We start from the raw sequence: 14,269 nt of genomic DNA, 5'->3' as shown, positions 1-14,269 counted from the left end.
AGTATGTTTTTGGACGCCGCTGACTTGAAATTGCAGCTCGAGGCATATGAATCGAGTAGTTAATACCTGTTACTGGCACAGCTGGCCAGCTGGAGGAACAGAAGGAGGAAGAGGAGGGGGGGCCGGTGGGGACGCGTCCCCTGAGGAAGGAGTGAGCTTGGACGTGCCTGGATCAGGAAAGACCGGCATTAGGCTGTGCTGTGGAAGCACGGGGCCCTCATCCCCCGTCACCCCACGTGTCGGCCGAGGGCCAGCTGCTCTGACTCCCAGCACCGTCATCTTCCCTGGGGCGGCTGGTGGGGCAGCCCCACCTGGATGGAACGTGGCCAGCCCGCGGGTGCAGAAAGGGAGGAAAACCCCTTGCCGGTTCTTCAACTCTGATCAGAGAGACACGTGAACTTCCTTCCACACTTCGTGGGTCAAAGCAAGTCACAAGGCCACTCAGCACTGCAGTGGGAGGGGCGCCAGAGGGAGGGGTCCTGGGATGCTGGGTGGACAGCAGCGTCCTCCAAAGTGCATTCAAGGCACAGCACACGGGAAAGAGCGTCAGGGCGACATTGTACAGGGCCTCGTGAGTTTGGGAAGGACCTGGAGCTCGTTCTGAGTGGTGGGAAGGATTTGAGCACGAGGATGATGCATTCTGATTCGTGTTTCTGAAGTAGTGTCTCACCGCAGGGTGCTGGAAGGGGACCAGAGTGGAAGCTACTGCTGTGGTCCAGGCAGGCGGGGAGGGCAGCTTGGACTGTGGCAGGTGTTGGGGGCCGTTGAGTCTGGGACAGACGGTCTCTGTCCCCTTTGCCTTCTAGCTCTTCCAGTGGCTGCAGTGGCAGGTTGGCAGGTCCCTGGCTTCACCTGGCACGTCCACAATGGACGGATGAGGTTGGTGCCTTTTCGTGCCATTGGCCATTTGCGTGTCCCTGTGAAGGCCCTGCTCAAGTCTCTGCCCATTTTAAAATCAAGTCGTTTGTCTTTTTCCTGTGTATTTCTAGGAGTTCTTTACACAGTCTGAGTCCTTTGTTGAAGGTTGCGAATATCTATCCCGGTCTAGGGCTTCCTTTTCCCTCTCAGTGGTGGGATGAACGCATGTCTTCCCATGTAACTAGTCCAGTTCAGCAATATGTCTTCTGTGGACGGTGCTTTCTGGGTCCTGTTTAACACACTTTTGCTGCCGAGTTCCTGCTGATACTCTGCCTCGCCATAAGCCTATCGTCTTAGCGTGCACACTTGGGTACACGCAGGATTGCTCTCTGATCGTTTTGTGTGTATGGTGTAGGGGCGCTTGTCATTCTACAGGGTTAGCCCATCGTTCCAGCAACTTTTATTGTGGAAAGAGCCACAGCCTTCCCTGCAGAGCTGAGGGGGCCTCTGTTGAATCAGGTGACCACACGTGTAGATGGGTCCGTTTCCAGCTTCTCCAGTCCCGGGTACCTCCTTGTGCCTCACGTATAGTCAGAATGAAGGAGAGCCCATAGGACCTGCTGGCGGTCAGATGTGGTCAGAGAGAAGGTTCCAGGTCGCCTCCACGGGCTTTAACCTCAGCAGATTTTTTTTTTCTTTATCAATTTCATTACTGATAAAGCTGATTGGAGAACATGAATGTGGGTTTTAAGGCCCGTAGAACTCGTACTACCACCTCCATCCATGGTTTGACCTTGGGACAGCCCACCTGAGGGACAGCCTGTGTCCGCAGGACAGGCACAGTCTCCAGGATACTGCCAATGCCAACCTGGGGAGGGGACAGGAGAGTTGGTCCCCAGGGTTCGCACCTTTTAAACGGATCAGTGTCTTGCAGTCGGGAGAGAACGGACAAGTCAAGGGCCTCCGCCGAGCAGACCACCACTCTCCTCTCCTGGGAAGGAGGGGGCATGGGAGGGGAGGGGAGGAGGCAGCACTGTGATGGGTGCTGGTTCCTTGTGGAAACACAGTACTGAGCTAAAGGGGCGTCACTTCCCACCCCAGGATTCCTCAGAGCTCTCTCCCAGCTCCCTGGGAGGAGGCAGGTGGGGTCCAGAGTGGGCTGGGGAGGACTCACCCCTCAAGGCTGCCCTCCGTCAGGCACAGGCCATGTCCCCAGTACCCCTACCCCTCCTGTTCCACGGATGGGCGGTTGGCTTCATCCCAAGAAAGTTTGGAACAGGTGAGAACCGTGCAGTAATCAACTCAAGGGCCGCCCTGAGGTCAAGGCTGAAACTTCACTCCCGAAGCATCTGTCTCCCCTGAGCCTCGGTCCCACTGTCCAGAGAGGCTTCCCAGCACCTGTGCGGGAGACCGAATGAGAACAAAGCCAGCAATCTGAAACTTCGGGAATTGAGAAAGTGTAACCCTCCTCCCACATCAAATCCCTAAGAGAGGGTAGTCCAAAGCCGCAATCACCTTCCCCCATAAAGTTCAAAGACATTGAAGCTCAAGGTCTCTTCCTCCTATGGCATCTCATGTAATGGAAGCTTCTCAACCAAACAGTCCTGAGGCCACCAGGTGGCTGCCTTCCCTTGCACCTGTTCCAGGAAGCAGGACGGGCCTGAAAACACAGCCCGGCAAGTCCACGTGGCCCGTCAGGAGAGCTCCCTGCCCGTGATGTAAGAGCTGCACCTGTCCCTGGCGGCGGGTTCCTGGTGGCCGGATGACTCACGTGGATGGCACCGTATGGGTCTCGGGGGGACCTACCATGCCCCCCCCCCTGCTTGGGACTTACTGTTAGAGTGAGCTCAGGAGCTCTCACCTCCGAAACGGGGCCCCCATCTCAGGACAGACTGTGGCCTTTTGCTCAGAAGATGCCAGGTTCATCCAGGTGAACTTGGCTCACTCCCAGCTGGAGCTTCCTTGGCGTGCGTGTTCAAACCTTACACAGCAGAGCCTTAAACTCAGACAATCCCCACCTGCATCTGGTGAACAAACATTCAGGCACCTGCTTCAAATCCCAGGTCTTTTTATTTCTTTTTTAACAAGTTGAATCAAATGAAATTGCCATTTTTTTTGTAGGTTAAAAATGGTCAGACATCAGCAGTTTCATGTGGGCCAACCTGACATGTCCCAGGGTTGGGTTGATTGCCATTGCAAGACGGGCAAGAAAAGCAGAGATGCAGGCGTCCGACTGCCTGGGTCGAATCCTGGTTCTGCTCCCCTTTAGCTGCAGACCTTGGGCAAGTCACCCAACCTCTCCTCCTAGGGTAGTTATGAAGATTCCATTAGTTAAAGTTAGGTAAAGTTCCTCGAACAGTGAGTGGCACGTACATAGTAAGTGCCCAAGCAGGGCTAGTTGTTGTTATTAGTGGTAACACTATTCGTAGCTGAAGGTAGGACATGGTGGTACGGAGAAGGACAAGCAGAGGAATAACCAGGAACCCTAATAGGCTTGTTGTACAAGGTGAGAACTTGACAGGTGGTATAAGAAGTTACTGAGTACAGGCCTATATGGAAAAGATCTAAAAAAGAGTGGACATATGATTCACTTTGCTGTACATCTGAAACACAACAATGTAAATCAACTATACTCCAATAAAATTATTTTTAAATAAATATAAATAAATAAAATTTTTCAAAAAGCAGTTACTAAGTACAAAACAGACTCTGAAATTGACAAAACATTGTTGGGAAAACTAGAGTAGCGCTAAATAAATAAATAAATAGACCTCCCATGTTCATTCATGGGCTAGAAAGTTTATTCCCCAAGTCAAAAAGAATCAAATACTTAGGAACAAATTTAATCAAGGAAGTGCCAGATTTGTACACTGAAAATGACAAAAAAATTGCAAAGAAATGAAAGAAAAACTAAATAAGTGGAAAGTTATCCTTTGTTCACAGATTGGAAGGTTTAATGTTGTTAAGATGGCAGTACTCCCCCAAAACAATCTCCAGATTCAGTTCAGTCCCTCTCACAATCCTAACAGCCTCTTTGTGCAAATGGAAAAGCTGGTCCTAAAATTTTATGGAACTGCAAGGAAATCCAAATAGCCAAGGCAATCTTGAAAAAGAAGAATGAAGTTGGAAGACTTGCACTTCCTGATTTCAAAAGTTAGTACAAAGTTACAGTAATGAAAATGGTGTGGTACTGGCATAAGGATTGATGTATAGATCAACAAAATATTTAGAATTGAGGGTCCATAAGTAAACCCTAACATCTATGGTCAATTGCTTTTGACAAGTGTCAAGACCAGTCAATGGGGAAAGAATTATCTTAAACAAAGAGATAATCCCTGCGCCACCAGGGAAGCCCAAGCATTTTTTTTTTTTATTTTTTTTTATTTTTTTGCGGTACGCGGGCCTCTCAGTGCTGTGGCCTCTCCCGTTGCGGAGCACAGGCTCTGGACACGCAGGCTCCGGACGCGCAGGCTCAGCGGCCATGGCTCACGGGCCCAGCCGCTCCGCGTCATGTGGGATCCTCCCGGACCGGGGCACAAACCCGTGTCCCCTGCATCGGCAGGCGGACTCTCAACCACTGCGCCACCAGGGAAGCCCCAAGCATTTATTTTTATTGTTAAAATAGATATGGCCTAAAGTTCATAAATCAAGAAAAAGAAATACTGGATATTGTCTACATTATGGCGATGAATACCATTTTAAAAATGGCCAGGGCTTCCCTGGTGGCGCAGTGGTTAAGAATCCGCCTACCAATGCAGGGGACTTGGGTTTGTGCCCTGGTCCAGGAAGATCCCACACGCCATGGAGCAACTAAGCCTGTGCGCCTGTGCTCTAGAGCCCGCGAGCTACAACAGCTGAGCCCGTGTGCCACAACTGCTGAAGCCCACGCACCTAGAGCCCGTGCTCCGCAAGAGAAGCCACCGCAATGAGAAGCCTGCGCGCTGCAACGAAGAGTAGGCCCCGCTCGCCACAACTGGAGAAAGCCCACACGCAGCAACGAAGACCCAACGCAGGCAAAAATAAATAAATAAATAAAATAAAATGAAATGAAAATGGCCAAATAAATTGTCTCTGAGACCTGGAACTGGGGGTGGAAAGAGACTCCAGTTTTATTGGCGTATAGTTGATTTACATTGTTGTGTAATGCTTCTACCATTAGCTCTTCTCCTGCGTTTGCTCTGTCACCCTGTGGATGAGAACCATTTCCTCCTGCTGCCCTGTAACTGGAGGGGCCAGCCAGCCATCTGCCACCCAGACTCACCTCCGCAGGAGAGTTCACACGTCCCTCATCTGCCTCAATGTCCTGCCTCTTCCTGAGCTGCAAGCCCTTTTGCTGGCCCCTAGGGCCCTTGGGTGCAGGGACAGCAAACTCCTCCACAACAGACGTTTATTTTTTCACAGTTCTGGAAGTCCAAGATCAGGTGGTTGCAGGATTGGTTTCTCTCTCCTTGGTTTGCAGATGACCGCTTTCTCCCCGTGTCCTCATGTGGTCTCCCCTCTGTGAGTGCACCCCTGGTGTCTCTTCCTCGTCTTATAAGGACACCAGTCAGATTGGGTTCCAGCCTGCTATGGACTGAATATTTGTGCCCCCGTCCCCCAACCAGAAAAACCCCAAAGTGACAGTATTTGGAGGTGGGGCCTTTGGGAGGTGATGAGGTCATGAAGGTGGAGCCCTCGTGATGGGGTTAGTGCCCTTATAAGAAGAGACACAAGTGAGCTTGTCCCCTGCTCCTTCCCCCAACGTCTACAAGCCAGGAAGAGAGGCCTCACCAGGCTGATCTTGCGCTTCTAGTCTCCAGAACTATGAGAAATAAATGTTTGTTGTTTAAGCCGAGCCCCTACTCTTGTTAAAGAAAATTATTCTGACACTTGTAAAAAGGGTAAAGAAGACGTTATTTGAGACTGTTGCAATAGGAGAGAGAGATGGGGCTCAACTCCAAGTACAAGGAGGAAGCCGGGGGATTTGCTGCCAAGGAGCGGAGTGAGGGCTCAGTGGATGGAAGACTACTAGGAGACATCAAGGCAAGGAGATTCCTTTTTTTTTTTTTTTTTTCTTAATTTATTTTTGGCTGCGTTGGGTCTTCGTTGCTGCACACGGGCTTTCTCTAGTTGTAGCTAGCGGGGGCTACTCTTCGTTGCATGTGCGGGCTTCTCATTGCGGTGGCTTCTCTTGTTGCGGAGCATGGGCTCTAGGCACACGGCTTCAGTAGTTGCAGCACGCAGGCTCAGTAGTTGTGGCACACGGGCTTAGTTGCTTCACGGCATGTGGGATCTTCCAGGACCAGGGATCGAACCTGTGTCCCCTGCACTGGCAGGCGGATTCTTAACCACTGCGCCACCAGGGAAGCCCTAAGGCGGGGAGATTCTTGATAGACAGACCTTGTAGAGTTCTTGCTAAAGGCAGGCCAGGGACTTCTACATCAAAAGAGGGGGGACCTTGATCGAATGTCAAGGGTGATCAGATATGGGGTGGGGCAGTCTCTCTAAACTGACTTAGCAGGATTCCTGCTAAAAGTGGCCTAGGCAGGCCCAAGACAAGGTGTTGGGGGGATGCTAGTGGAGAAGAGGGCTCAGAGGAGCCTGACCAAGGTTTGGTCAAGGAGTCTTAGTTACCCTAAAGGCCTCTTTTTCACTTAATCACCTCTTCAAAGACTTTATGCACAAATATAGTTACATTCTTAGGTGTGTGTTGGGGGGCGGCACTTGACATATGAACTTGGGGAGGTCACAGTTCAGCCCATAACAAGGACACATTGTGCAAGCAGATAGGGTAGGGGGTCCCTGGAGAAAGAGAACCAGGCATGGCCTTCTCAACACAAGAGAAGCCATTTTTGGCCTAAGCCACTTTGTTTTTTTCTGTTTGTTTGTTTTTGCTTTTGTTTTAAAATTGTATTTTATTTATTTATTTTTTGGCTGCATTGGGTCTTCATTGCTGTGCATGGGCTTTCTCTAGTTGTGGCGAGCGGGGGCTACTCTTCATTGCGGTGAGCAGGCTTCTCATTGTGGTGGCTTCTCTTGTTGCTGAGTGCAGGCTCTAGGTGCTCAGGCTTCAGTAGTTGCGGCACACGGGCTCGGTAGTTGCAGCGCGCAGGCTGTAGGGCACACGGACTTCAGTAGTTGTGGCGTACAGGCTCAGTAGTTGTGGCTCGCAGGCTCTAGAGTGCAGGCTCAGTAGTTGTGACGCACAGGCTTAGTTGCTCCATGGCACGTGCAACCTTCCCGGACCAGGAATCGAACCCGTGTCTCCTGCATTAGCAGGCAGATTCTCAACCACTGTGCCACCCAAGAAGTCCCCTAAGCCACTTTGTGATCTAAGCTTGGCCACAGTGCTTGCTCTTAAACTGGTCTCAGTAATTAATGATCTTTGGGGAAGTGAGGGAATGCAGGAACACAGGAAAATCAGTAAGGAAACAATAGTTCAGACGCTGACTTAGCACCACTGCTGTGGTCTCCATCCAGAGTGCATCCCCTGGGTGGAATCAGACCAAACCAAGGACATTCTACAAAATCCCTGGCTTGTACACTTCAAAAATGTCAGTGTCCTGGGGATTCCCTGGCCGTCCAGTAGTTAGGACTCCACGCTTTCACTGTTCAATCCCTGGTCAGGGAACTAAGATCCCACAAGCCACACAGCACAGCCAAAATAAAAAAGGGAGGGAGGAAGGAAGGAAGAAAAAATGTCACTGTCTTAATACAAAGAATAGCTAAAGAGACTGAGCCACTGAATGTGGCATGTGGTCAGGGACTGGCTATGCAGGACACTGTGGGAATGATTGGCCAACTGAGGAAGGTCTGTTGGTTAGATCATAGTTTTGTATCAACGTTAACTTTTTGTTTTTTAAAGTCTTTAATTTTTTCAAAGCAGTTTTAGCTTAACTTCTTGATTTTGACAGTTGAAATATGATTATAGGAAACAATTCTTTGTTTCTGGGAAATACACACTGAAGTAGTTGGGGGTAAAGGGACATTGTATCTCCAACTTACTCTCAACCATTCAGAAAAAACAGATAGATGGATGGTAGATAAATTGATGACAAAGACTTAGATACACACTTTATATGTAAGAATCTAAGAGAGGGAGACACAGAGAGAGAAGTGTAAAGCAAACATAATAAAAATTTAACATTTGGAAAATCTGGATGAAGGGCACCTGGAAATTCTTTATAGTATTTTACTATATACTATACCACTATAGTATGTACTATACTATAGTGTGTGTGTGTATATATATATATATATATATATATATATATAGTATATATATATACTATATACTATACCACTTTTCTGACATTCTAAAATTACGTTAAAAATTTTTTTTAAATTTTTATGCTTGCCCTTTAAAACAACACAAGTTCATTGTCTCTCACAGCTCTGGAGGCCAGAAGTCCAAAATCACGGCGCCGCAGGGCCGTGCTCCCTCTGAGGCTCTGGCGGGGGTCATTCCTGCCTCTCCAGCTCCTGTTGCTTGCGTGTTCTTGTCTTGTGCCTGGATGACTTCAGTCTCTGCCTCTGTCTTCACATGGCCATCTCCCCTCTGTGGGTCTGTGTCCAAATTTCCCTCTTGTAAGGACACCAGTCGTACTGGATTTAGAGCTCCCCTCTTTATTCACTATGACCTCATCTTAAGTTGATTATATCCTCAAAGACCCTATTTCCAAGTAAGATCACACTCAAAGATTCAGGGGTTAGTAAAAGTTTAACATCTGGGAATCTTTGAGTATCTGGGAATTCTTATACTATTCCCGCCACTTTTGTGGCAGTCTGAAATTATGCCAAGATAACATAATTCGGAGCGTAATTTAAAACTCCCCACTGGAAACCCTCCCAAGCGCCCCAGGTCTTTGAGGCTAAAGTCCAGATCGTGGCCTGGACTCCGCCTCCCCTCCCACCTCTGACCGCACCTGCTTCTGCTCTGGCCACAGTGACCTTCCCTGCTTCCCCGGACACCCTGCTTTCTTCCTGCCCCAGGCCTTTGCACTGGCTAACTTCAGCCGGGGACATCCTTCTCCAGGACAAGATGTGGTGCCTAAGCTCTCTGCTCTAGGGTCACCTGTCCACAGAGACTTCTGACCACCTGATCTGGGACTCTGCCGCTCCTGTCTTTCTCCATTCCCCGCTGTATCATTCTTTATTATCAGTGTCATTAGTGGAAGTTTTTTTATGAAGTGAGGTCTGTTGAGCCCCCTCCCCTAGAACAGCAACCCCACAGGCACAGAGGCCATTTGTCTCAGCCTGCTCTGTTTCCCATGCAGCGCTGGGAGCAATGCGGGCACGTGGCCAGCGCACTAAACAGTTGGGTGCTGGGCCAAGTAGCTCCATCCTGTGTGTCTGCCCAAGCCTGGCGGCTCCACCTTTCACTTAGTCACTACGGTGCAGGAGAAACTCAAGGGTCAGGGATTCTCCATTCAGCTCGGAACCTCAAGAGGCAGGCAGGCTCTTTAAAAGTCGAGAGCACCCAGTCTGGAATATTGTTATTAGCGGTCGCCTTCCCAGCGACCAGGGCCATCCTGGCCGTCAGCCTTTGGCGCCTTAGGCGCCCGTGAGAGCCTGCCGGCAGCCCGGCTCCCAGCGGCTTTGTGGCTTCTGGCCATGTCCACGTGCGCTCAGCTTTCCTCCCGGGCTGGGCAGACAGAGGGGCTCGGCCGGCGAAGCACTGTGTATGCTGGGCCCTTGGACCGTGAGGGGCAGGAAATAAGTCAGGACAAACCCGCCGTGGTGGATCCGAAGCCCAGGTGCAGAGCGCCTACTGTCTGCGCGCTGGGTCCGCCCGCAGCTTTCAGCCCCCTGGGGTCCCGCGACCAGACAGAACCGTGTCCGGTGGTCGCGGGACCGGGCCAGCGTGAGGGGACCTAGCAGTTGGGATGCGTGCTGAGGCTCATCCTCAGGGCCTTCCAAGTCCTTCTTCTCTCCAGACCGCACGTTTTTAACTCATCAATCAATATTTATTTATTACACTCCCGCAGAGCAAGGATTTACCCAAGTAAAACAGAATCGGGACATTGGGTACAGTGTTCGCACACCCCTGGATGCGGGGTTCGGGTTGGGGTCCCGGGGCGGGAGGTGGGGAGAGGGTAGGGGTAGGCGGAGCGTGCTGGGGTCCCGGGAGTGAGGGGAGAAGAGCGGACAGAGGCCAACGGCCCACGGCTGCGTCAAAAGAGAGTAGGTAATGGGGGTGGGGTCTTGACCCAAGGTGCGGCAGTGGGGGAGGGGAGGGGGCGTGGCGGGTGGGCGTGGCGAGAGGCGGGTACGAGAGAGGTGGTGGCCGCGCGATCCGCAACTCGGGATTGGCCGGAAGCCGGCCCCCGCCCCTTCCTCTCGGCCAATCGCCTTCCTTCCACTCTGGCCGCCCGGTCCCCGGGGTGCCACCCAGCCCCGGGGTCGCGCTTTCCGGGTCACCGCTCGCCGCTCCCGGACGCGCCCAGCCCGCCGCTTTTTCCCGGTCTCGGTCCAGGTGAGCACTTGCCGGACCGTGACTCGCTCCACCCCTAGGCGGAGGGATCTGGCCGGGGTCTGGGACGGGGTCCTCGCCTCGGCAACCGCTGGGCCGGTGTTGCATCATCTACATCTGCCAGCCGCGGAGCTGGCCACGCGATCCCCGCGTCCAGGACCCTCCCCTTATCGAGAGTCCACACTGTCTTGAAGCTGGGGGTTCCGCGCCCACGTGGCCCAGGGCCTTCACTCCAACTCCTGCGGGTGCGGAGGGGACGGCAGGGGGCGCGAGCCGGGGGGCGTCGAGCTGAGACTTTCGGAAGATGCGCTCTAATGGTGGCATCATTGATTTTTCGCTGCATTTTGGATGGGAAATGGTTGTCTCGAAAATTGCTCTTTTCTGCCAGTTCTGTGGAGTGGGCGGGGGGGGGGCGGGGTGTAAAATATTGATGTAGTTGCGTAGGCTGCGCGGGAGGTGGCTGCCCGCGGTGGGAGGGAGCGCAGGGCAAACAGGGCCCTGCCTCCAGCACGTACTAAGGGGATGGGGGAGGGTGAGACCCTGAGACCCCCACTTCGAGCCCTAGGCTAGGCGGATGGCTGAGCTGGAGAATGGGGAGTGGTAGTGGGGAAGGAGCGGGAGCGCAAAACTTAGCCTCCCAAGAGTTACCTGGGGGTGTTTATCCCAAACGGTATCCCCAAAGGCCAGGTGACCGGGCGGTCTCCAGATCCTCTGTAGCGTCTCAATTACCCGCCTGAAAAGTCTCCCTTTGAAACGGGAGTTTACTACCTTCCGCACCCTTGGCCCTAACTGGCCCCCTTTGGCCGACTGGTGCGCGCGTGCAGGGCGCTGGGGGGCGCGGGGGGCGTGACCCCAGGAGGGTCTTGGGGTTTGGAGTGCGGCAGGAGCCAACAGGACCGCGCCAGGGGAGCCCGCCTTCCCAGCACGCACGTGCGTCGGCGCGCAGGGCGCTGTGCCCGCGGGGAGCTGTGCCCGCTGGGAGCTGAGACGGGCTGCACTGGACTGAATCCGCGGGTTCGAACCCGGGTCGCCCAGCGAGGGTCCCGCCGAGTGCCTGTGGGTTCCACGGAGGCTCTGTCGGTCTCGATTTGAGTTCCAGCAGCCCCTTACCTTTCGGGAGGTCGCTACAGGCGAGGCAAGTCGCCACATAGGAGGCGCAGGGCTGCCTGCGTCTGCGTGGCAGGTCTGCGGGGTGTTCTGGCCAGGGGGCTGCCGGCCTGTCGGCCTCTGATGGGGAGAGAGGTATACGACAGGGGCGCTTCTGCACGACGGAAGAACCACCTACCCGTGGGCGCACCGCGGAGCGAAGGCAGTGTTCCGCTTACCTCGGGGGCTTTTTGAAAGGTGGAAGAAGGACGCGGGGACGTCCCTCCGTGGTTTCACGAGGGGAACTGAACGCCCGAAAAAGTACTTGCTGATCCAAAGACTTGAAGGAACCTCTGCTCTAGGCACGTTTGGGGGCAGATCGGCTGGGAGGCTGGTTTCTCCCGGAAAGCCGTGCGCCGCGGGCCTCGTGGATTTGAAACGGATGTGATTGCCAAGAGTGGGGGTCTCCGCTTCCCCGGCGCGCAGGCTCCGGCCTGGGCATCTGGGGCGACCTGCTGGGCGCTGGTCTGCACCTGGCCCTGCGCTGGGAGACAGGGAACCAGCTGGGGCGGCCTCTGCCCTTGCTGATGGTGGCGGTACCTAGATGGGGCCGCTCCCGAGGAGAAATCCAGCGGGTCCACGAGCCTCCATGTGCACCTCCAAGTGAGGGGCCCTTTGCACCTTCAGCCCAGTTCCGCCTGGGCCACCGAAGCTTTTCACAGCAAACTGCCTGCCGAAATGTCCTGGGGAGCAGAGGGGCAAGGCTGGGGGCTGGAGGAGTGGTGAGGGCTGCACTCAGAGGTCACCCCGAGCCACATCCCCTACCTTGAGCTCCTCGCACGGGCCTTCCAGACCCACAGGGCTCCAGAGACTTGGGGTGGGGGGAGCTTTAGGTTTACAGAAAAGTTGAGGAGAGAGCAGAGTTCTCACGTACCTCCCCCCTCACACTCACGGTTCCCCCTATTATTACCATCTTACGATTTTTACAATGAATGAACATGATGGTTAACGAAAGTCCCTACTTATTCAGATTTCCTTAGTTTCCCCTAATACCCTTTTCTGTTCTGGGATTCCATCCAAGACACCTCATTCCATTTCGTTTTCACTGCTCCTTACGGAGTTGGAGCCGTGGTGAGTGTTCAGTCATCAGCCTGGTGAGTGATGGCTCCGCGCCGGCCGTGGACCGGTCCTCTGTTCAGTGTGGGAAATCACAGGGCGGCAGCCGAGCGGCTGAGCTCAGTCCTGGTTTCTGAAGATGAGAGGTGGGCGTTTGCTCATCGTCACCAGAAGGAGCTGGGCAGGGCTGCAGCCTCTTTGAGTGTGCCCATTCCCTTTCCTTTCTTTCTTTCTTTTTTTTTTTTTGTCATCTATTTTAAGGTTCCATGAGATTTTTAATTGATAAAATACATGTAATATACTGTTTAACTATTCATAAGTTTCTGAATTCAGTAGCAATGCACACATTCACAATGTTGTGCACTATTATCTGTACCCCAAACTTTTTCATCATAACTCTGTACCCATTAAACAGTGACTCCCCTCCCCCTGCCCCTGGGAATCTCTATTCCACTTCATGTCTCTCTGATTTGCCTATTCTAGGTACCTCATATAGGTAGAGTCATGCAATATTCTTCTGGCTTATTTGACTTCGCAGAATGTTTCATTCCTTCTTTTTTAGGGTAAAAATATATTTATTAACATCTTCATCTTCCTCTTGTTATTTCCATCATATAAATGTAGTCTTTTAAAATATATATATTTATTTATTTGTCTGCTCCGGGTCTTAGTTGCAGCATGCGGGATCTTCACTGTGGAATGCGGGATCTAGTTCCCTGACCAGGTATCGAACCTGGGCCCCCTGCATTGGGAGCGCGGAGTCTTAACCCCTGGACCACCAGGGGAGTCCCTAAATGTAGTCTTTCTCAAACAACTTTATTGAGTTCTCTTTGATATATAGAAGTCATATATATATTTAAGGTGTACAACGTGATGTTTTGATTTATGTATACATTACAAAAAGACAGCACAATCAAGCTATCAAGATGAATAACACGCATCACCTCTACATAGTTGCTGTGTGTGTGTGTCTGTGTGTGTGTGCATGCGCTCACATGTTGAGAAGATTTTAAAACTTCATTGGTTTTTCATGGCCAAATACTCTTCCACTGTGTGGGGAAACCACATTCTGTTTATACATTCATCCGCTGACAGACACTTGGTTTGTTTCCAGGTTTTTGCTATTGTGAATAGTGCCGTTATGAATGCGGTGGGCACATACTGTATGTTTCCATTTTTTTTGGCTATATGCGTAGGGGTGGAATTGCCGGGTCACACGGTAGTTGTATGCTTAACCCTTTGAGAAGCTGTCCAGCTGTTGTCCACAGCAGCTGGTGCCTGCGTAGTTATGCCTTTTCCTGCCGAGCTACTTGAGTGAATGGAGCTCCACGCCCAGTGGGGGCCGGGCGCGCAGGATTCCCAGGACAGGCAACAGAGAAGCAGGCCCTTCTGCAGGTGTTTGGAAACTGCCCGAACTGATGGCATCTCTTCCCCTTGCCTTTGACAGATCCCACCATGCCTTCTGAGACACCCCAAGCAGAAGAGAGGTCTGCAGGGTGCCCCCACCTCTCAGGGGCACACCTGGGGAAAGGAAGCCTGGAAAAGGAGCCTCCGGGAGACAAGGAGGTCCTGTGGATCCGTCCCGATGCCCCGAGCAGGTGCTCCTGGCAGCTGGGCAGGCCTGCCACCAGCTCTCCACATCGCCACACTGCTCTGTGAGTCCCTTTATGATCATAAGATGGGGGAAGAGTTTGCTACCTGAAGCCAGGTAGCCACAGGGACCTGGGGTGTGAACCACCACCCCACCACCCCCGTCCC

The 14,269-nt window shown here is 52.5% G+C and overlaps 1 protein-coding gene across 3 annotated transcripts in view; it reads left to right on the top strand.

Moving 5' to 3' along the window:
* Nucleotides 1–10,181: 10,181 nt before the first annotated feature.
* The window catches only part of CBS (cystathionine beta-synthase), a 30,445-nt gene continuing 26,357 nt past the window's right edge, over nucleotides 10,182–14,269 (top strand). For 2 of the 3 annotated variants that reach the window (XM_033856162.2, XM_033856160.2), the window contains exons 1-2: nucleotides 10,182–10,312; nucleotides 13,959–14,166. In XM_033856162.2, coding sequence (XP_033712053.1) covers nucleotides 13,967–14,166 — 200 coding nt within the window. In that variant the 5' untranslated portion in view covers nucleotides 10,182–10,312; nucleotides 13,959–13,966. Of the gene's footprint in view, nucleotides 10,313–10,423; nucleotides 10,555–13,958; nucleotides 14,167–14,269 lie in introns of those variants that run through there. The other variant, XM_033856161.2, reaches the window with a different exon arrangement.

Source organism: Tursiops truncatus, chromosome 4 (genome assembly GCF_011762595.2).
Source record: "Tursiops truncatus isolate mTurTru1 chromosome 4, mTurTru1.mat.Y, whole genome shotgun sequence".
Lineage (NCBI taxonomy): Eukaryota > Metazoa > Chordata > Mammalia > Artiodactyla > Delphinidae > Tursiops > Tursiops truncatus.
The sequence above is the reverse complement of the archived record's forward strand: the minus strand, read 5'-3'. Positions and strand labels throughout refer to the sequence as shown.